Below are 24,093 nucleotides of genomic sequence, written 5' to 3' on the forward strand. Positions count from 1 at the left end.
TAGATGGCAGGTGGATGGTTGATATTGGGGCAAGACATGCAAATATATGCAAAAATAGACTTGCATAACATGATGGATTTGCAGACATTTACATAAATGTCTATGAGGCAACATTCGACTGGAGTTTGTATTGCTGCAGCACATTGTCCTGTTCCCTTAGTCAGACAAGCAACATCTTTATTATGCACAACTTCTGTTCAGCATCTTTTAATTGCCCATAAGGATTCTTAGAAAACTGTTTACATATAACCCTTGACCCAGTTATGGCTTGGGTTTTGTCTTTTGAATAAAGAAAATAAAATGCAAGTTTGTAGGCTGGAGATCTGCAAGGGTCTGTTTATTTAGGCTAAGGAGCTGAAACTTACAACACAGAAGCCACTTTTATGCCGCGTACACACGATCTGACAAAACCGTGGATTTTTTTCCGACGGAATGTTGGCTCAAATGTGTCTTGCAGTCACACGGTCACACAAATGTTGTTGTAAATCCTGAACGTCAAAAACGCTGTCACGTACAACACTATGACAAGCCAAGAAAAATTAAGTTCAATGATTCCGAGCATGCGTTGAATTGATTCCGAACATGCGTAGGATTTTTGTGCATCAGAATTGCATACAGACGATCGTAATTTCCGACAAGAACTTTTGTTGTCTGAAAAATTGAGAACCGACTCTCAAACATTTGTTGTCAGAAATTCTGGATGGAGCATACACACGGTCGGAATATCCGACAAAAAGCTCACATGTTGTCGGAAATTCTGATCGTGTGTACGTGCCATTACACTGCACCAGTAAAAGCACACACATTCACACTCACAGAAAGCCTTATCTTGCTTATGAGAAATGAGCTAGCTGCATGTGAACCTCTGCAGGTGGCCAGCAAGCTGCTGTAATGTGTTTGCTGGCAGTCATACAAACTGGATTTTCCAACCAGTATAGAAGTAAATACCTAAAAGTTACCTCTGTAGCCCCGTTCACAAAGCTTGGGACATCAGAGCTTATAAGTAAGTCATATATTATTTGACAATACTTCTATTAAAAGGCAAGGGACACACACCTTAATAATAATACGATATATATAAGTTACAGAGTTGTTAATAAAATAAATGTGTCTGTAAATGAGGCTAGTTTTTTCACCTTTTTAATAACAGTTTTTTATTTACTTTAGCCCTTATTGGTGGGTAAAACTAATATTTTGACGTGTTCGCCAAGTACTTACTCTTGTGTTCCAACTTACAGTAAAGTAATGACAGTTGGCACCTGAATTTTGACTCTGGAGGAACAACTTCAGTGTAAAAAAAAGTCTGAAAATGTTGTTTGGTGTGTAGATTTAAGTAATTGTAAAGCTTTGAGTTAAAAAATAAATAAATAACATGTCATACTTACCTCCACTGTGCAGTTCGTTTTGCACAGAGTGGCCCCGATCATCTTCTTCTGGGGTCCCTTGGACGCTCTTACGGCTCCTCCCCACATCGTATAACCCCCTAAGAGAAGCGCTCTCCCGCTCTTACCTTGGGGGCGCGCTCCTGAGTCCAGCATTTGCGTCCATGGACGCCGAATGCCAGACTCGACCCCACCCCCCCCCCCCCCCCCGGCCTCACATCATTGGATTTGATTGACAGCAGCGGGAGCCAATTTTCAGGAAAAATTAAGAACCAGCTATCAAATAATCATTTCTATTAATAGGTAAATAATATTCCACGAAGATATCAATCTAAAACATCAGTTCACATGTTACATTTGATCCAGTTTCTATAAAGTGCTTTCAGTGCTATGTAATGTATTACATTTCCTCAAATCCTATATACATACAGAGAAAAGTGCAATAGGTAAAAAATCAATGTGCAATATACCGCTTGCTTCAGAGTAAAATAATTGATAATAATGAAAATGTGCAAACAATATCCAATGTGCAAATCATGCCAAGCAGTCTATGTGAAAATATTCCCAATGAGGTAATTATTCAAGCAAAGTAAAAGTGAATACAAGTCCCTCAAGTATCTTCAATATGTGTAAGAATGTATAAATCGGGTGCTTTTACTACACTCTATCGCAGGGATATGCAATTAGCGGACCTCCAGATGTTGCAAAACTACAAATCCCATCATGCCTCTGCCTCTGGGTGTCATGGTCGTGGCTTTTAGAGCCTTGCTATGCCTCATGGGATTTGTAGTTCTGCAACAGCTGGAGGTCCGCTAATTGCATATCCCCGCTCTATCGGGCGTTTTTACCCTCCTGTCAGAACGGCGATCTGGAAAAAGAAAAAAATATATTACATTTCCATACCGTGCTCATAAACCACATTAAATGTGAAAGTATACAAAAAGCCCTTAAACCACCATCAAAAATCTTCAATCAAGTGAAAATGAAGTAATTCCTGTTTCTATGAAGAATATAGTGCCGTCTTCCCCTGATTAATGGGCAAACACCCTACTCACCAAACTGATATGTCACCCATTACAGGTAGTCAAATGAGCATGGATGACAAAGAGATGTATCCTCCAATGGAAATGGCCCCAAAATGAAAGATCCACCAATAAATGTTTACCATATATCAGACAGAGGAGAGAGAACTCCTCATGGTGTAGCTTGTAACTATTTATTTCTCATAAAAAAGTTTACATTTAGAGTTTAGTAAACTTTCAAAAGCCCATGAAGCGTTCCAAGAGAATAGCGGAAGTGACGTGTCATGCACCAGATGATCCAACGTATTTCATCATCAGCGTCTGACGTCATCAGGGTTCATGTAAAACCTGCCTGGTTGTATGGGCTTTTGAAAGTGGCTAAAGGCTTTTTTTTTAACCTAATTTATCACAGAACGGCAATCTGCCTTGTTTACATAGGCAGATCACGTTCTGGCTCTCTGCCTAATGATCAGTGGGTGACAGGACATTAGGTATTGTGCACCCAAGGATCAGCTTCCAGAAGTTTCGGATCATGTATAGACACGTGATCTGGTGCACAGGTGCTGCCCCGTAGCAATAAAACAGGTAAAAACAATGAGCTGAATTTAGATCAGTAAAAACAAATACCTGAATGCTTAAAAATGTGGTGTTTTTATGCATCCCGTGTGCAAGAAGCCTTAAATATACCTCTATCCACAATCTGATCAACAAACCTTGCACCTGTTCACAGTTCAAATGCTACCTTGGGCCCAAGTTAAAATATTTCAACTCCAGGCTAGTTCACACTACATGTAGTCCAGTGACTTTTTTTTCTGCATCAAAACTGCATGGAAAGTAGGTTATATGGCTTTCAATGCATAGTTCACACCAGTGCTTGCAGTTCCAGTGCGTTCCAGTTCCAGAAAAAAAAAAGTACAAAATGCTGCATGTTTTCCTGCACTGAACTGTACTGGAATGCTTTTAAATGCATTGAAAATACACTGGAACACACATTAAATTATGTAAGGTTAAAGGGGTTGTAAAGGTAAAAAATGTTTTACCTAAATAACTTCCTTTACCTTAGTGTAGTCCTCCTTCACTTACCTCATCCTTCGATTTTGCTTTTAAATGTCCTTATTTCTTCTGAGCAGAGCTTTTTTTCTCAGAAAATAGGTGCAGGAACTCAAATGGGACCCGTTCAGATTTCACAAACAGTAGGAGGGTCTTAAAGGGGCATTAAATACCAGGATTGCATTACATACAGGCCCCGTACACACGGCCGAGGAACTCGACGTGCCAAACACATCGAGTTCCTCGGCCAGTTCAGTCCTGGAGCCGCCGAGGACCTCGGCGGGCCGAGTTCTCCCATAGAACAACGAGGAAATAGAGAACATGTTCTCTATTTCCTCGCCGAGGTCCTCGTCTGCTTCCTCGGCTGAAAGTGTACACACGGCCGGGTTTCTCGGCAGAATTCAGCCAGAAACTCGGTCGGAAGCTGAATTCTGCCGAGGAAACTGGTCGTGTGTACGGGGCCACAGAGTGCAGAGTTCAGGGGGTTACACACAGAGTGCAGAGCTGCCACTTGTAAACACAGAAACCAGACTTCTGTGTTTACAAGTGATTGTGGTGAGCAGGCACCAAAGGGTCTGAGCCAAAGGTGGTGGAACTGAGTTCCCCCAAGTTCCCCCTGAAAAAAAGCCCTGCTTCTGAGAAATCCTCACTTCCTGTTCTTCTGTCTCTAACTACACACAGTAATGGGAGGCTTTCTCCCTGGTGTGGAGAAAGCCTCTTGAGGAGGCGAGGATAGTCAGGATTCCCACTAACACACAGCTCCTTTCTCTATCTGCAAAGTAGATAGCGTCCTGACCCTCCTGCTCGCCCCCTCCCCCCTCAAGAGGCTTTCTCCACACCAGGAAGAAAGTGTTGCATTACTGTGTGGAGTTATAGACAGAAGAACAGGAAGTGAGGATTTCTCAGAAGAAATAAGGACATTTAAAAGCAAAATGGAAGGATGAGGTAAGTGAAGGAAGACTGCACTAAGGTAAAGGAAGCTATTTAGGGAGGGTTTTTTTTACCTTTACAACCCCTTTAAGAAAAAAGAGGGGGGGGGAAATCTCTACATATGTAATTTTTCTACATACGTCACAATTGGAATATATTTCTATATATTTCTCTTAAACTGGTGCGTACCCTACCCAATCCTGTTTTTATTTTATTCATTAGTTCAATAGATTTACTTTGGTAACTTTCTTTTAATCCACTGTTTGGAATTCTGGACATTGTATGGTGTCTTTCAGATACTCTGTAATTACCTGTCTGGATTTTGTAATCCTGCTTTTGAAAAAGCAAAATAAAAATTATAATTAAAAAAAAAGCTTGTACCTGTAACCCCTACCCAAAACCCTCATTTGCTCTTGACATGCCACAAAAGAGAGTTTCCATAATACAAAAACTGGTGTAAATTAACCACTTCAGCCCTAAGAGCTTTCCCCCACTTCATGACCAGGCCATTTTTTGTGATACGGCACTGTGTTGCTTTAACCACTTAAGCCCCGGACCTTTAGGCAGCTAAATGCCCAGGCCAGGTTTTGCGATTCGGCACTGCATCGCTTTAACAGACAATTGTGCGGTCGTGCGACGTGGCTCCCAAACAAAATTGGCGTCCTTTTTTCCCCACAAATAGAGCTTTCTTTTGGTGGTATTTGATCACCTCTGCGGTTTTTATTTTTTGCGCTATAAACAAAAATAAAGCGACAATTTTGAAAAAAAATGCAATATTTTTTACTTTTTGTTATAATAAATATCCCCCAAAAACATATATAAAAAAAAAAATTCCCTCAGTTTAGGCCAATACGTATTCTTCGACCTATTTTTAATAAAAAAAATCACAATAAGCGTTTATCGATTGGTTTGCGCAAAATTTATAGCGTTTACAAATAGGGGATAGTTTTATTGCATTTTTATAAAAAAAAATTTATTTTTACTACTAATGGCGGCGATCAGCGATTTTTTTTCGTTACTGCGACATTATGGCGGACACTTCGGACAATTTTGACACATTTTTGGGACCATTGTCATTTTCACAGCAAAAAATGCATTTAAATTGCATTCTTTATTGTAAAAATGACAGTTACAGTTTGGGAGTTAACCACAGGGGGCGCTGTAGGAGTTAGGGTACACCTAGTGTGTGTTTACAACTGTAGGGGGGTGTGGCTGTAGGACTGACGTCATCGATCGAGTCTCCCTTATATAGGGGATCACTCGATCGATGCGCCGCCACAGTGAAGCACAGGAAAGCCGTGTTTACACAAGGCTCTCCCCGTTCTTCAGCTCCGGGGAGCGATCGCGACGGAGCGGCTATAAACAAATAGCCGCGCCGTCGTCCTGGATCGCTCCCCGAGGGAACCCGACCGCCGCATGTAGCGGGGGGGGTCCCGATCGGACCCCCGACCCGCGGAAAGGCAAGGACGTACATGTACGCCCATTTGCCTGTACGTGCCATTCTGTGGACGTACATTTACATGCGGCGGTCGGGAAGTGGTTAAATTATAATTGCAATGCTGTACCCAAACCAGGGTTCCCACAAATAGAGCTTTCTTTTGGTTGTATTTGATCACTTCTGCAATTTTTATTTTTTTGTGCTATCAACAAATAAAACAATTTTGAAAAAAATGATATATTTGTTTACTTCTATAACACACATTCAATTAGAATTTTTTAACAATCAAATGTCTTCATCAATTTAGGCCAATATGTATTCTACGTATTTTTAATAATTTGGTATTTTGGCAATTTTAAGTGCACTTTATAGTTTGCACTTGTAGTGCAAAGTGGATTTGCCTTTCATAAATAACCCCCTATGTCTACTGTTGAAAGGTCAGTGTTTAAGTTGGAACATATGCCCTTCTTTTTGTAAGTCATGAAAAATGCTTTTCTTCACGTGTTCTAACTGTCTCCACAGCTGTGCTTTGTGATGTTCTGGACTCCAAATGTATCAGAGAAGATCCTAGTTGACATCATTGGAGTAGATTTTGCTTTTGCAGAGCTGTGTGTTATCCCTTTGAGGCTATTTTCCTTCTTCCCTGTACCAGGCAAGTATTACAACAGCTAGTTGTCACCACAAAATTCAGCTTTGTTGTCTAACCAAGCATATTGTAACTGCTAAAGGTCACATTAAAGCCATGGTCAAAAATTTTGAGAATTACACAAATATTACATTTAGACAAAGTCTGCTGCCTTAAATTTTATGATGAAAATTTGCATATACTCCACAATGTTACGAAAAGTGATCAGATGAATTGCAATTAATAGCAAAGTCCCTCTTTGCCATGAAAATTAACTTAATCCCCCCCCCCCCCCCCCAAAAAAAAAAAAATATTTCCACTGCATTTGTGAAGAAGGCCTCAGGGCTCCCAAGAAAGTCCAGGAAGCGTCAGGAACGTCACCTACAATTTACGACCAGTGCAGAGCTTGCTCAGAAATGGCAGCAGGCAGGTGTGAGTGCATCTGCACACACGGTGAGGCAAAGACTTTTGGAGGATAGCCTCATGTCAAGAGGGGCAGCAAAGCGGACACTTCTCTCCAGAAAAAACACCAGGGACAGATACATTCTGCAAAAGGTACAGGGATTGGACAGCTGACGACTGGGGTTAAGTCATTTTTCTCTGATGAATCCCTTTTCCAATTGTTTGGGGCATCCGGAGAAAACCTTGTCCAGAGAAGAAAAGGTGAGCGCTACCATTAGTCCAGTCTCATGTTAATGGTAACGCATCCTGAGACCCTTCATGTGTGGGGTTGCTTTTCAGCCAAGGGAGTGGGCTCACTCACAATTTTGTCTAAGAACACAAACAACCATAAATAAAGAATGGTGCAAAAACATCCCCCAAGAGCAACTTTTCCCAACCATTCAAGAACAGTTTGGTGACGAACAATGCCTTTTCCAGCATGATGAAGCACCTTATTATAAGGCAGAAATGATAACTAATTGGCTTGGGAAACATAACATCGAAATTGTTGGGTCCATGGCTAGGAAACTCCCCAGACTTTAATCTCATTGAGAACTTGTGATCAATCCTCAAGAGACAGGTGAACAAAAAACCGCCAAGCACTAATTATGCAAGAATGGGCTGCCACCAGTCAAGATGTGTCCCAGAAGTTGACTGACAGCATGCCAGGGCAAATTGCAAAGGTCTTGAAAAAGAAGGGTCAACACTGTAAATATTACTTATGAAATGCTTGTAATTATACTTCATTATACTATAGTAACATCTGACAAAAAGATCTAAAAACACTGAAGCAGCAGACTTTATGAAAATTATTATTTGTGTCCTTCTCAATTTAACAATGCATGTACCACTTAAAGCAGAACTAAACACACCAACTGCACTGCTTCCCAATGACTGTTAGTTACTAGAGTGCATATGTAAGCCCTCACCCAAACTGTAAAGCCAATGGCTGGTATCATACCGCGTTTCCCCGAAAGTAAGACCTACCCCACAAATAAGACCTAGCGTTATTTTCCAGGAGGGCTGCAATATAAGCCCTACCCCGAAAATAAGCCCTAGTTTAGAATGCTTGTAAAATCCTATTATCCACTCTATTACAGTAGTATATAATGTACAATGTATGTCTTTCTGTAATTTAATTGTGGGGAAGAGAGCTCCGGTGGGTCACAGAAGCGGCCCTATAATGAAGGTAGTTGGCACAATTATATTACAGAAACACACACATTGTACATTATATACTACTGTAATAGAGTGCATTATTGGATTTTACAAGCATTTTAACTCAGTTCACACTAAGGGTTCCTGACAGGGAGGGAGGGAGAGGAGGAGAGAACACAGCACATTGCATGGTAAGACCTACCCCCGAAAATAAGCCCTACTGTGTTTATTGTTGCCAAAATTAATATAAGACCCGGGCTTATTTTCGGGGAAACACGATAGCTATGGTCTAGCACCATGGTATGGTGACCTTCTATGAGAAACTTGCATGGATTTAAAGGGGTTGTAAAGGTTAGTCTTTTATTTTCTAAATTGGTTCCTTTAAGCTAGTGCATTGTTGGTTTACTTACATTTTCCTTCAATTTCCCTTTTAAATGTTTTTTTTTCTTTGTTTGAATTTCTCACTTCCTGTTTCTCCTCAGTAAGCTTTCCACCATCATCCGAGCGGTGGAAAGTAATTTAGAACAGCTTACTGAGGAGGAACAGGAAGTGAGAAATTCAGACAAAGAAAAAAAACATTTAGAAGGGAAATGGAAGGAAAAGGTAAGTGAACCAACACAGTTACCAGCTTGAAAAAAGATCAAGTACTATTTTGGGCTACTGCAATTTGTTTGCTGTTGCTGAGTTGTTTTTGAAGGCATATGCTCAGGGGGCTTTGATCGTATCCTTATTTCACTACTTACTGATTTACTGACCTGAACTAAGGATATTTATATCACATATCCTGGGATCTGCACATTCAAAAACAAGTTAGCAATGACAAGTTCCTTTTAAAGCAATTCACAGTTGCTTTTAATATATTCGAGAGATAAGTAGAATAACCATTTTAAAAGATAAGTACAGCCAAAGTGTGTTAGGCTGTACTTCTCCTGTTGATCACAGGAGTGCAGTGGGGGAGGGCAGAGCAGGAACGGGTGACTGATAGTAACCAGCTCTCTGCTCACAGAGCTCTGGGAACCAAGCGATCAGCGTTGTTTGATCAATCGGTTCTTAGTCTTAGAGCCGGCGAGGAAAGATGCTGCATGCCCCTAGGTAAGTATAATTATTTAAAAAAAAAATCCCACACTTCTCTTTTAAGGAGCTCTGTTATTCATCGCAACCACTCAGACTTCTGCTGTTCATCTGTTGAGATAGAATATGAGCCACACAAAGAATGTTCACTAGGTAGGCTGACTTATAGACTTGCATGTCAGAAGGAGCAGTGAAGTTAAAACATTTTGTACAACGCAAAGCTAAAACAGAGTTGGTGTATGTTACAAGGATATATGACTACCGCCATTTACATGTTACATTACAAACTATACATAGAAACAGGGTTTTGTACAAAATGTATCACTTTTTATGATGTTACTTACATCAAGCTGACCATATTCAGATTATTATAAAATAAAATTGTAAAGACTATACATTGGTTTTAAACCAGAGTAAAAAAAAAAAATAAGTATTAGAATTTGCATTATACATATTAAGACACCAAAGGACAGAAACATGTAATTATGGGTGGCAGAGTTTGGCATTTTATATTTTTTAGTACCGTATTTATGGACGTATAACACGCACCCTAACTTTAAAGGGAAGTTTCAGGAAAAAAACTTTCCACAGCCCCCTGCACAGTACATGGACCCCTTGCACATTACACAGACTCCCTGCACGGGACACACACTCCCATACATTATAAAGCCCCCCTGCACTTCCAGGAGACCCCCAGTCTCCTGGGTCAGCATTGCCAGCTTACTCGTTGAGAAAACATCACTGTTAGCCTCTTCTCATACATCGCTCCTCCTGTGTCACTGTCGTAAATCAAAGCTTCTAAAAGCCTCAATTAACACCGATCTTTAGTGGGCCCGCTCTGCTGATTCATTGATGATCACATGACCGCTCTCATCCTCCAAACAAAAGCTACACTCGAGTAGGCAGAGCGGGAGGAGAAGAGCGGCTAGAAAGAGCGGCGTTATTGAGGTATTTAGAGGCTTCCATTTACATTGAGCATGGCACAGGAGGAGCAGTGTATGAGAAAGGACTGGCAGTAAAGTTTTCTTAACTTGTTGGAATGTTGGTGGGGCAGTTGGCCCGACACCCCCCAAAGGGGCAGGCCGTCCCTGTTAGTAATAAAAAAATATATATTGGCGTATAACACGCAGGCACAATTTACCCTCTATTTTTAGGGTGAAAACGTGTGTGTGTGTTATATGCCAATAAATATAGTAATTTGAGGCTGACATTATATATTTGAAATGGCTATGTGTATGTCTACTAATTAAAAAAATGTCACTGATCTGCAGCCTAAATTGTAAATCAAAAATGTAATATTGCAACTTACCAGTCATTAGATGTGGAGGCTGCATTGGCTTTCTTTTTTCCAGGTGCTTTCTCCTTTATTTTCACCAGATGATCCTTCCAATAACACACTTCCTGTTATAGGGTGACAACACTCACTTACTGTATTGTATCTATAGAGGGGCAGCATTGTCACCTTAGATCAGGGAGTGTATTATGACGTACAACAAAAAAAACACTCTTCTCCATAACATATGTGGGGGAGTTTTCTGTAGTCCTCAAAGAGAAATAGGAGGACTAATAATACTGCTGAATCATAAGAATGCAGCACAGGTAGAGTGTACAGGAAGTTATTATGATGACATTTCTATCAGCATTAACAGTTATTTTTTGCACTTATTGAACAGATATAACACAATAACAATATGCTTGAAAAATGTTGCATTTAACAGACCAAAAGGGAGCAAATCAGAGTTTTTTTACATACCCTGTAAATGTTACTTTTCACCTCCCAAATGTATCTATTAAATTCAGTAACCACATAACTATAAATAGGTAATACCGATATTTAAAGCGTATATCTAGGTATTTTTCTTTATATTTTGGATAGATTGGGAAAGCAGTAGACCCTCTATTTGTAGAGGTGAAGGGAAATTTTCCAATGGGTACATTTATTCCTAGGACAACTAAAGTGGAATTCCCCTCACTTTGGGAAATTTCCTCCAACTTCCTGTTGCGTTTTCACAGAAAGTGAAGGAATGTTCATGATTGGTACTCAGCAAAAAAAATGACCCTACAGTTCTAGCTCTTCCCTACTCTATCCAGAACATACATATTTTTTTTGTCTATACATACTACAGTATATATATACGTAGAACTCAAACATTTATGATTAGTCATTAATTACAGAGTTAGAGCTATTGACAGTTATAAAGACACAGGCTTAGACTGTTGCTGGATTAGTGTATGACTGCCAGTGTCTATTTATGGTGTTATGATTGGATGAAGTTTTAACCATGAGTAGGCAAATACTTACAAGTTGTGCCTGCCAGGTTCCTAAGTTAGACTCCCCATGTTTTGGCAGGTATTATGGTGAAACCACCTGAGTGTGAGGCATTATATACTGTAAGGACACTTATCTGATGGGTAAATAAAGTACATCTGCTGTGTCCACATACTGTTTTCATCCACCACTGATGTGCGTAATCACTGAACACTAAGGCTCAGATACCTTCTAGAGAGGTGCTGGGCCTTTGGTTTTGAATTTACTGTATATTCTGCTAATTCATTGCTCTATCATATAAAATGTTTAACTCTTTGGATGTTTGGGCCCACCATTTGGGGGAAGTCCCTACAGGTGCCAATAAATGTAAATGAAAATATGTGAGCTTGTTAACTTTTTGGATTTAATATGCTGATTGTGAATTCTTTTGGGATGCATGGGGGTTATACCCGTCTTAGGGGTATTTATTTTTAATTCGAGCCATGGCCTTTTTTTTTTTTTTTGGGAAGCAGGGTTAATTTTACAGTAGCTTTATATTTCTGTTTTAATATATTTATTGAATTTTTAGAGTAAACATAACAAGATCATGGTTTGCCCATACAGCGGCGTAGTTAAACAGTCACATTTAAAAACAAGTGCAAATAGGCAATGTATAATATTAAATCAGCAAAGGACTGGCCAAAATTAAGGGGACAAGTAGGAAAGTCAAAGCAAACATTGCTATTATTGCCAAGCTGTCCTTTAAAGCCCTGTACACACGATCGGATATCTGATGGAATCTGATCCGATGGATTTTTTCGTTGGATATCCGATGAAGCTGACTTTCATCAGTCTTGCCTACACACCATCAGTCAAAAATCCGATTGTGCCAATACGCGGTGACGTACAACACTACGACGAGCTGAAAAAAAAAATCTCCAAAAGGACTCAAATTACAGATTAGACATTCTTATAATATGTCAAAAAAAGTTAGATTTTATTACCATCATTTACACTTTCAAAATTACAGAAAACAAAAAAATTGTGTCTGCAAAAGTTTGGGCACCCTGCAGAATTTATAGCATACACTGCCCCCTTTGCAAAGCTGAGACCTGCCAGTGTCATGGATTGTTCTCAATCATCGTCTGGGAAGACCAGGTGATGTCAATCTCAAAGGTTTTAAATGCCCAAACTCATCTGACCTTGCCCCAACAATCAGCACCATGGGTTCTTCAAAGCAGTTGTCTAGAAAACTGAAAGTGAGAATAGTTGACGCTCACAAAGCTGGAGAAGGCTATAAGAAGATAGCAAAGCGTTTTCAGATGTCAATATCCTCTGTTCGGAATGTAATTAAGAAATGGCAGTCATCAGGAACAGTGGAAGTTAAAGCAAGATCTGGAAGACCAAGAAAGAAAAGCAATTCAAAACCCACGTTTGACTGCACGATCCCTCCAGAAAGATCTGGCAGACACTGGAGTTGTGGTACACTATTCCACTATAAAGAGATACTTGTACAAATATGGTCTTCATGGAAGAGTCATCAGAAGAAAACCTCTTCTACGTCCTCACCACAAAAATCAGCGTTTGAACTTTGCAAATGAACATATAGACAAGCCTGATGCATTTTGGAAACAAGTTCTGTGGACCGATGAGGTTAAAATATAACTTTTTGGCCGGAATGAGCAAAGGTACATTTGGAGAAGAAAGGGCACAGAATTTAATGAAAAGAACCTCTGTCCAACTGTTAAGCATGGGGGTGGATCAATCATGCTTTGGGGTTGTATTGCAGCCAGTGGCACAGGGAACATTTCACAAATAGAAGGAAAAATGGATTCAATAAAATTTCAGCAAATTTTGGCTGGTAACTTGATGCCATCTGTGAAAAAGCTGAAGTTAAAAAGAGGATGGCTTCTACAAATGGATAATGATCCTAAACACACCTCAAAATCCACGGGGGATTACATCAAGAGGTGTAAACTGAAGGTTTTGCCATGGCCTTCACAATCTCCTGACCTCAACATAATTGAAAATCTATGGATAGACCTTAAAAGAGCAGTGCGTGACAGACAGCCCAGAAATCTCAAAGAACTTGAATACTTTTGTAAGGAAGAATGGGCAAAGATACCTCAAACAAGAATTAAAAGACTCTTGGCTGGCTACAAAAAGCGTTTACAAGCTGTGATACTTGCCAAAGGGGGAGTACAAGATATTAACTCTGCAGGGTGCCCAAACTTTTGCAGACGCCATTTTTTTTTACATATTATAAGAATGTCTAATCTGTAATTTGATGCCTTTTGGAGATTTTTCCATCTTTCCTTGGCTTCGCTATGCACATTAATACAAATTTGTACCTGGGGTGCCCAAACTTTCGATCCCCACTGTATTTTAGAGACTCTATGTATTGAAGCTGAGTGAGTCAATTAAGAATGTCTCTTTTTGGTGCTTTTTATTATTTGTCTATATATACACTTTATTTTTATGAACTAGCCAATCTAAAAATCTTTAATTGTATGCTATTAACAAACAATGTTGCTCTTTTTTATTTTATACAGTTACTGTGCGGGCCCACTTAACTGGCTGGCTAATGACACTGAAGAAGACGTTTGTCCTGGCACCCAGCTCTGTTCTAAGAATTATCGTTCTAATCTCTAGTCTTATTATCTTGCCTTACATGGGGTAGGTTTCCTATTTAACACAACAGGATGGAAAAGGTTGACCTTTTGTACTAGGTTTCGCATAACACCTAATTACTAGATACATTCATACAATTTGTATTATGAGATCCCTATATAATTCAGTAACCTTTCACCAGTTACACAGCATACTATAAAGTTAATATTTAGCCTCTAAGGATTGCGGCCTGGTGGCATATGCTATACTTTTTTTGACTTACAGATCAATTAGCAGGATTACAACAACTCTTTCCAGCATCTGAAGATGTTGTCTTTTTCATAACATATTGTTGCATGTGTGCTTTCAATTTACATACATAAGTTTGAGGCCCCTGTCAGTTCTTCAGGTGTACCCGATTGAACCATCCATTGCCCTCTATGGAGCGACGAATGTAAACATCGGAATCTTTTCCCCATCTACTTGGCCTGATCGGATGGCAGACATATTTAAACGGACAGGCGGTTCGTTTACATCTTACCAACCGCAGAGGAAAGCAGGTTGTGTCCATGTCCGCTCTGCATAAGCAGAGATGACACGGGCCTGTTATCTGCCTGCTCAGCGGGGATCAGCGGACAGAATCCCTGCTCTGCCCCATGTAAAAGAGCCCTTATATTTAGCCACAGTGTGGTTAACGTGTGTATACATTTGGTTTGGGAAAGAATAATGTAAATTGTGTATTCTGTAGTTATATATTCCTACTGTAGCCATCTGTTCACAGAGCAGTTACTGAAAAGCTACGTCATTCAGCAATCTATCTTCAGGTAAATAAGGTACACACTGATAATATATTATATGATTCACTTATAATTTATTCACAATACACAAACCTTTAAACAGCTAGGCAGTATTTGGTGCCATTACATGCGTTTTCTGTGCTGTCAGAGGAAGTCGAAAGGACGAAACATCAGGGCTACTGAGTGTCTGCAGGAGCCTGACATTGCAACTGCGATCTACTGAACAGGCACTATCCTTATTAGTTGTTATCTATAGCAGGGGTCTCCAAACTGTGGCCCTGGGGCCGGATGCGGCCCTTTGCTTGCCTTTATCCGGCCCTTGGGGCACTATTTCATCACTGACACCAATAATGGGGAATAATTTTTGTTGCTGAAACCACCAATGGGGCACTATTCATCCAACTGACACTATCAAAAGGGTACAATTCCTTCTATTGGCACCAACAATGGAGCACTAGTCCTCCCACTGACACCAAAGATATGGTATTGTTTACTCCCACTGGACATTTTCTACTCCCAATGGCCCCAGCCTGGCCCTCCTAAAGTCTGAAGGACAGTAAACTGGCCCTTTGTTTAGAAAGTTTGGAGAACCCTGATGTAAATAGGGACCCTGGTGGAGATTCAGATGTAGAGGGGGGGGGGGGGGCTTTGATGGGCACCATGATGTAAGGGGGGACCCTCATGTAAAGGGGAAATTTGATGGAGGCCCTGATGCAAGGATGGGACTTTGATGGGGATCCTAAGGTAAATAGGAACTCTAATGTAAGTGGGGAGGGGGCTCTTTCACGTTGAATGCAAAAAGATCAAAGACGTTTGGAGAACTCTACTTTAGTACATAAACTCTTCTACTGGTCTTTTTATTTATTTATTTTTTACATTGCATTTGCTTGAAAACAAATAAATAAATAAAAAATAAATGCCAAAAGTAGACACTTGCCAAAAGATGAGGGTTAATTACTGTGACTTTCCATAGTGAATTTAGTTTAAAATGAACTCTTTCAATGTAAACTTTGTGGTCACCAAACAATGACTATTGTTCGGGAAACACTGGCGCTTGTTTGATAGAGAACACAGTGAATAGAACACTTGCTTTTTTGATCTGAAATGTTTGGTAGAACATGAAACCTTGTGTAATGTGGACTTTTACGCTGTGTTTAATGAGTGACTTTCTCCTAGCTAATGGATTTTTAAAATTGGAAGAGTAGTAAAAACTGAAATGTGTTAGACAGCCCATAGATGATGTGATTTTCTTTCCTTTTGCCACGGGTGAAAGGAAAGGAAATCACTGGATTTCCAGCGGCTATAGCTGCTGGCAGTAATTGCATTAGAAAAATCCAACAGGCTGGTTGTACCCAAATGATAAATGGATTGCCTTGGGTACAATCAGCCTACCCATACATGGATCTATTCTCATCTGTTCCCTGCTGAACTGGCCGAATTTCAAACCATGTATGGCCGGCTTTAGTTTTTGCAGTATAGCCATCCATGTGTGTGATCATGTACATGTGATCATGTATATGTGTTCACATATGTTTAACTGTACGTGTACACAGCATGTAAGAGTTTCTACGTAAGGACTCATTTACACCCTCTGCCATGTTATTCCATGACCACTGGCATATGCTATGAAGGGAGCAATGAAGATGCACTTTAATAATGCATCACACTTTTTATTTAGATTTTTTCCATCTTTATTAAAATGGCACAAAATAACATTTCATTTATCTGTATGCACAGTACAATGTTACAATGTGGTGTAGTGTGTTGCAACACACTTTACTAAAAAAAAAAAGTAGCACATCCTGCGTTGCAGTTGTGGGAACTGAACTCATGAGACAAATTGCCTTGACTAGCATTAGGCAAAACTACCCAGTGCAGCTCAACGCACAAGGTGTGAATTGGTCCTAAGTGTAGTTGTTTTGCATGCACAGATTAGTGTTTGTCATTGTATGTAAAATTGTGACTATGTATATGCATGCGTCTGTGACTGCATGTAGCTCTCACTGTTCTACTATTCTCCTTGAAATACTGTACTCTTAAAGTGGATGTAAAACCGATTCATGAAATTTGAGCTAGGCACATATATATGTGGTGTTTTCTTATATTTCTTCAAAGCACTGTGTCCCGTAGCTGTCTCCTACTCCGTTCTTCTGTTATTAGCCTGATAACTCCTGACAAGTTCTCCGTCACATGATAAAAGCAGCCTGAGTTTTGTGTTGGAGAGGATGCTATAAATAGATTATCAGAGCCCTGAACTATTCAACAAACAAAGTCTCCACCTATGAGGAGGGGGTGTGTGTGCCTTTCCTCCAATCAGCTGTCTTGGCTGTATGCCCAGGCTTCACTGCGGTGCTAACCAGGAAGAGGAAGAGAAAATCTCCTAACACAATGTGCACTTTCTAAACAGTATAAAAAGATGAATACAGCATATATATATATATATATATATATATATATATATTTATATATATATATATATATATATATATATATATATATATATATATATATACACACATATATGTGTGTGTGTGTGTAAAACTTGTGTAGGGAGATTTGTTTCATCCCTGTGTATCATCTGAGGCTGTTCACTTCACTGGGTATATGTGAGGGTTACATCCACTTTAAGTCAAAATATATAAACCCACATTGAGTTTTTCTCTTATTACTAAGGCTATCACCAGTGAGACATATATAAGCATTAACTAGTTTGAGATCAAACATAAATACGTGGGAGTTAGCCTAATACTCCCTATGGTGCGTGCCATATAAACAAAACATCACACATTTATTTTCTCTTATCTTATGATGTGAATCAAGTTAAGCTTTTCCGTGTGTTTGTCATTAAACTGTACTTTCGCTTTTACAGAAAATCTGTAAGTGACCCTCTCCCCATTTATGTGATTTGTGTTTATTTCTTGTACACAGGGTTCATGGAGCCACATTAGGTGTAGGATCCCTCCTCGCTGGCTTTGTAGGAGAGTCCACAATGGTTGCTATTGCATCTCTTTACGTATATCGAAAACAGGTAAGAAAACACACCCTCTGGTACCTTAAAATACCTGTATTATTCATTTAGACAAATCTCTGCTCTCTTATCCTGGTCTAACAGGAGACAATAAGAGCATCGGGAGCTATAGGCTACAGTTGCTTTCAGTCAAATCCTGTGAGAAGGAAGTGGGGAACATGGCTGAGCTGCACTTTGTTTCTCTATAGATGCACACAGCCCACTTCAGGTACCGCTCAAAATGTATGTACATTGGGTGTCTCCATTGTAATGAGCATGCACGGGTGTTATTGCAGCCTAAGAGCTGTTTCACACTGGCAATGATTTTGCGTCGCCCTAGCCACCCACTGGAATTGTAACATTACAGCCTGATAAAGCTGTACACATGCCACGGCTGTGATGCTTTGTACTTTGGGTGTGGCAATATTAAGTTGGGCTGCAGAGTTTGACATATGCTCTAACTTTTCCCTGTTATATATAAAAAAATAAACATGAACAAGGAATATATATATATATATATATATATATATATATATATATATATATATATATATATATATATATATATATATATATATATATATATATATAATTTTGCAGCAAAATACATAGATTGGAAAAATGGATAAGGATCATCTACTATTGCAACTAGGCGAACTATTTGAGGAGCACTGCTTTCAGACCTTCATTCATATATTGGTGCTATAGTTGCTTATCTCACAATCTCCTTTCAGTCTCCATGCTGCTTTTTTTTTCAAGGAGTAATTACTTATCTGATAAACTACTCTGTAATTTAGCAAACAGGTTCTTTCTAATTAATCTATCTATTAATATCTATGATAATAGATATATTTTGTTGAGATAAAACTATTGTCAAAGAATCCAAAAAGATTATACTAACTGAAACGCCTCATTTCGGATGTAACTTATCACCCTCTATTTTAAAATGATGCATGTGCACTTCCCTTTATTTTATTTTATTTGATTCGTTAATTATATATGGATAAATAAACTTTACAAAATGCCTTCACACTCTTCCTATTTCTGAATTACCATTTGCCCCCTTTAACTTGAGAAAAAGTGTTAAGTTTACATTTGGCATTTGGCACACATTCTTTTTATATTATATTTATTTTACCCTTCTTAACTCCTAACCTCTTTTCAAATTTCGCTTTTACCAAAAGTCCCTACGTCTATCATTTATCATTGGCAAAAATAGGCCTAGTGACACAAAATCTATTTTTTAAGATCAATCACCTCAGCCTGATATATTGTATCCCAAAATGTTGTATTAATATGACACAGACATATGGCTGTAAATGTTATGTTTTGTTGAGCAGTATACAGATAAAATATATAAAATGATAGCAACTTATGTGATAACAGAAAATCATACTATGGTAATAAATTTGATATTGGAAGCCCTTTCTGAATAATTTATATATCTTGTTAATTTTTTTTTTAAATCCTTTAAGGCCTTGTACAGACGAGCAGACATGTCCGATGAAAACGGTCCGCGGATCGTTTTCATCAGACATGTCTGCTGGGATCTTTTGGTCTGATGTGTGTACACACCATCGGACCAAAATTCCCGCGGACAGAGAACGCGGTGACGTAGAATACACAGACGTTCTCTGACACGGGAGTTCAATGCTTCCACGCATGCGTCGAATCAATTCGACGCATGCGCGGGATTTCGGGCCAGCGGACATGTCCGATGAGTCGTACTAACCATCAGACAGGCTTCCAGCGGACAAGTTTCTTAACATGCTAAGAAACTTTTGTCCGCTGGAAACCTGTCCGCTAGGCCGGAAAACTGTCCGGTAGGCCCTACACACGGTCGGACATGTCCGCGGAAACTGGTCTGACGGACCAGTTTCAGTGGACATGTTCAGTCGTGTGTACAAGGCCTAATAGGGGTTGATTTACTAAAGGCAAATACTGTCGACTGCGCACTCATTTTTCCCAGCATTTTGTGAATGTGGTGAGGCTCTGCTGATTTCCAGCATCCAATCACATTGGACAAAAGTGCTGTTTTTTTTTAAATGATTTCCCTTGCACCTGATTGGGTATCTTTTTCAAAACTGAAACTTTACCACATTCACTATGCTCTGGGCAAAATGAGTGCACGGTCTATTTTCCATTTAGTAAGTCAATACATATGTGTCTTAAAAGATTTTTTAAAAGAATTTTTTTTTTGTTTTTGTTTAAATGATCTTAAATTACTAAGATATACAAGTTATTCTGATACATTTATTACCATAGTGTGATTTTCTGTTATGACATAAATTATAATTTAATATTTTTTATCTGTATGCTGTTCAACAAAACATAACATTTACAGTCCTTTAATATCATCCTCATGATCTCTCCTGAGTTTTTTTGGTGTGGCCTGGCCAAGATTGTGCACAAGTGGCAGTTGCAAAAAGGTTTGTATGATTCCAGAAGCCCATTTGTCTCTTATCTTTGAGGCTACATGATGCATATTTATAAACTGTGTATGAGACTTTTACCAGACATTCACTGGTAGTTGTAATGCATACATGTGGTCATGTAACCTCAAACATTCTGGCTCATCCCTATTTCTCTGTGGCTGGTAGATGTGTACTTATGGCCAACTGACATGGGGGTGGGAGAAGGGAAGGTGGTACAGCGGCTGGTCTGTGTTTGACACTGTGAGAGCTTCCTACTGCATGACAACCTTTGCATTGGAGGAAGCTCTAACTTGCAACATCAAATCTAAATCTGACGGACTTATGCCGCGTACACACGATTGGAAATTCCAACAAGAAAACCCGTGGATTTTTATTTCTGACTGAATTTTGGCTCAAACTTGTGTTGCATACACACGGTCACACAAAATTCAGACCGTCAAGAACGCAGTGACGTACAACACTACAACGAGCCGAGAAAAATGAAGTTCAATGATTCCGAGCATGCGTTGAATCGATTCCAAGCATGCGTGTGTTGTTTTTTTTTTGCACGTTAGGATTGCATACAGACATCGGGAATTTCCGACAAGAACTTTTCTTGTCGGAAAAATTGAAAACCAGCTCTCAAATTGCGACAGAAAAAGTCCAATGGAGCCTACACACGGTCGGAATTTCCAACCAAAAGCTCACATCGAACTTTTCTTGTCGGAATTACTGATCGTGTGTACCCGGCAAAAGGCATATTGGAGGGCCAATAACAATGGGAAAATTTCAGTGCCAGGCAGAAAGCATAGTCAGCCCTCCACCAGAAATATAGTATACAAGAGGCCATTGCCAGGATCATCAGGTAAAAAGAACAAAATAGAAGTGGATGGGTTATATGTTTATTACATAATATGTACTATGCGCAGACTTATTTTAGATTTACCGGAGATGTACTTAAAGTTTTAATCAGACCAGTCAGTCACTGATTGATTTAGTGCTTATATCAGTTTAAATTATTCCCCAGCACAATCTCCGTACCCCGTTATAATATGAATGTTTCTCCCGGTAAAGCAAGACATGAAGCAGGATCTGTGTCAGGCTGGTCTGTTTTATCCTTAAAGCCACAAAGTATAACAAAGCTAAAAAATGTTCAGGCAGCTGAAATCCTCTAAATCTTACAATTATCTGAATCAACGGATAAGAGATGACCTTAAAGCGGGGGTTCACCCTAAAACATTTTTGTGCTCGCTTGCAACAATGACAGTATGCGTTTTTTTTTTCGCTGTACATACCTTCGTACAGCTATTTTTCCCCACGGCTTCCGGGTAGTGAATCACGCGGGAGTGGGCGTTCCTATCCAGCAGGTGATTGACGTGATGACAAAAACTACCTCCCCCCGTCGCATAAGGAGGGGCACAAGTTGCCGAAAGAAGCCGAATGGCGTTGCGCAGGCGCCGTATAGCGCCGACTCGCCGTTCAGCTTCTTTTGGCAACTCGTGGCGCTCCTTATGCGACGGGGGGAGGTAGTTTTTGTCATTACGTCAATCACCTGCTGGATAGGAATGCCCACTCCCGCGGGATTCACTACCCGGAAGCCAGGGAAGAAAATAGCTGTACGAGGTATGTACAGCAAAAAAAAAAGGCATACTGTAATTGTCGAGAGTCAGCTCAATCTAATGTTAGAAAATAGTTTTTAGGGTGAACCCCCTCTTTAAATTGTGTTCCCTATAACCAGTTGATATTGTATGACATTGTACCATTTACATTTGTTTAGCATAAGGGTACCCTGACCTAAATCAAAACAATTATATATAACCACCTACCAGTTTGTAGATGTGGTGCCTGCATTATTATACTTTTTCCAGGCTGAACGTTTTCAGCAATTACAGAACATGCCTGTGAGCTGAAAAGACAGCACAATGCTATTTACTGTCAATTTATTTTGTAAGTTTCTAATTCCATCAACTGCCATGTAATAGAGATAAACAAAGAAGTGTTTGTTGTCTAGCCTGGATGATTACATTGGCTGCCCTCAAGGATACATTGGAGGACTGAGTGTAGCCAAGAAGGGGCAAAACTTTTTATGCACAGTACTATTAGGCATAAATAAATGGAAGAAAGCCTAAAAAATGCAGGTACCACATTTAATAACTGGTAAGCTTCAATACACACATTATTTTGGGGTTTTTAATAGTCTTCAATATTACATACTTTTGCAGTACAATGCATACATTTGTTACAAACCTGTATTCAGACATGATGATGCGTAGATAAAAAGATGATCTGCATTATTTTGTTTATATGGTTCTATAGGCTGATAAGATAGCTTCTCTAGTCAAATAAACTACCTCTTTTTTTCCATTTTTTCATCCTAGAAAAAGAAGAACGATACGGAGACTGCAGTAGAAGGGGAAGATTCAGCAATGACTGATATGCCACAGTCTGAGGAATTAACAGACATTGTTGAGATGAGGGAAGATGAAGAGTGAACAGGATATTGGGACATTTTGTGCAACAGAAGACAAAGCCCCTCCCTGTTAATGGTCTTTAGTCAAACTATATTTTATTTGTATGAACACTTGGATTCAGAAGGCTCCAGCTTTAGCATACTAAGTATGCTTTTTAGAGAGAGCCTGAAAGAGGCTCCATGCTTTACAGAAACCACATCTTTATCTTCACAACCCATGGATATTTTTTTTATCAACTTGCATATAGAAAGACTTTGGATGCTTACTACATGAAACTGTTGGATTATTTCCATTTGTCAACCAAAGCATCAGCGTCTGCCTCTGCTGTTAACAATGTTAACAAAGCTGCCGTCCTACCCGCCTCATCTTTCTTTACGTTATAAACCAGAAATGAATTTCTGTCTTTCTCATGATATGGTTACATATTATGAAGCAGTAGAAAAGGGATTTACATTGGGCTACAGTGTAAACGTACCACAGTGTTTTATTACATAGAGCTTTGATACCATATGAACACAAGCAAAAAGTTGCCCATTTTTCTTCATATAAGAATGCAGCTAATGCATTGAAATTTAGGGATATGGCTACATGTAAATTTTACTGTGCTTCTATGTGGTCATGATCATGGCCCATGATCATTCCCTGCATTTGTGGCTGTGGTCTCCTAGAACCTGTTACATAGTAGCCGATCAATAAGATACTAAAGCCTGACTGCAGTGTTTTCTAATTGGTTGTGTGCTTGCTAGCACGCAGCAGCTACAATTTGGGGCCAATATCAAAGATTGACTTAACATGGGAGCACAGTAGCTGTAGGCATGACCCAAGTGTGTTTTTTTATTCAACCATAAAGTTTTTTACTTGACTTGCATTACCAATTAGATTAAAAATTGTGTAGGTCTTGCCTGCGTTATAATTCACACACATTTCACAACCAGCATAATATCCCTTTTTACAACCAGAAATCTGATTTATTTTTCATAGACTTTTGCTCTGTCAATAGTCAGCTTTTCCCATAAACATATTTTATTTCGGATTTTTTTATTGGAAATGTATGTTTTAAAAAAAAGTTTAGACTAATAAGCATCACAGGTGTGCTTTAACAGCAACACATTAAATATTTTTTCAAAAGCACTGTCTATAATTTAAAAGAGTTTTGTGCTGAAACATGACATACAACATAAAGCATCACATGACATGCAATAAATGTCCTATAGCCGTTCCAGTGGGGTAGTTGGCTAGATAAGAACCAAATCACTTCTCTAAAGGCTACACAAAATATCAAAATCTTTTTTTCTTCCTACAGGTGCAAAAGAATCCTTCGTGAAAATGCACAAAAAAAGCTGCAAAAACACTATTAGTACTTATGCACAAACACATATGACTGTCGCTGCCCTAAAGATACAAAAGAGCCAAATTGGTGACAGGCCTC

At 39.3% G+C, this 24,093-nt stretch overlaps 1 protein-coding gene across 1 annotated transcript in view; it reads left to right on the forward strand.

The window, feature by feature from the left end:
* The window catches only part of ANKH (ANKH inorganic pyrophosphate transport regulator), a 184,326-nt gene extending 161,361 nt beyond the window's left edge, over positions 1-22,965 (forward strand). The window contains exons 9-12 of the mRNA XM_040353547.1: positions 6,345-6,474; positions 13,918-14,041; positions 17,701-17,800; positions 22,572-22,965. Of these exons, the coding sequence (XP_040209481.1) occupies positions 6,345-6,474; positions 13,918-14,041; positions 17,701-17,800; positions 22,572-22,685 (468 nt within the window). The 3' untranslated portion in view covers positions 22,686-22,965. The remainder of the gene's footprint in view (positions 1-6,344; positions 6,475-13,917; positions 14,042-17,700; positions 17,801-22,571) is intronic.
* The last annotated feature ends 1,128 nt before the right edge of the window (positions 22,966-24,093 follow it).

This window comes from Rana temporaria, chromosome 5, assembly GCF_905171775.1.
Source record: "Rana temporaria chromosome 5, aRanTem1.1, whole genome shotgun sequence".
NCBI classification, from domain to species: Eukaryota; Metazoa; Chordata; class Amphibia; order Anura; family Ranidae; genus Rana; species Rana temporaria.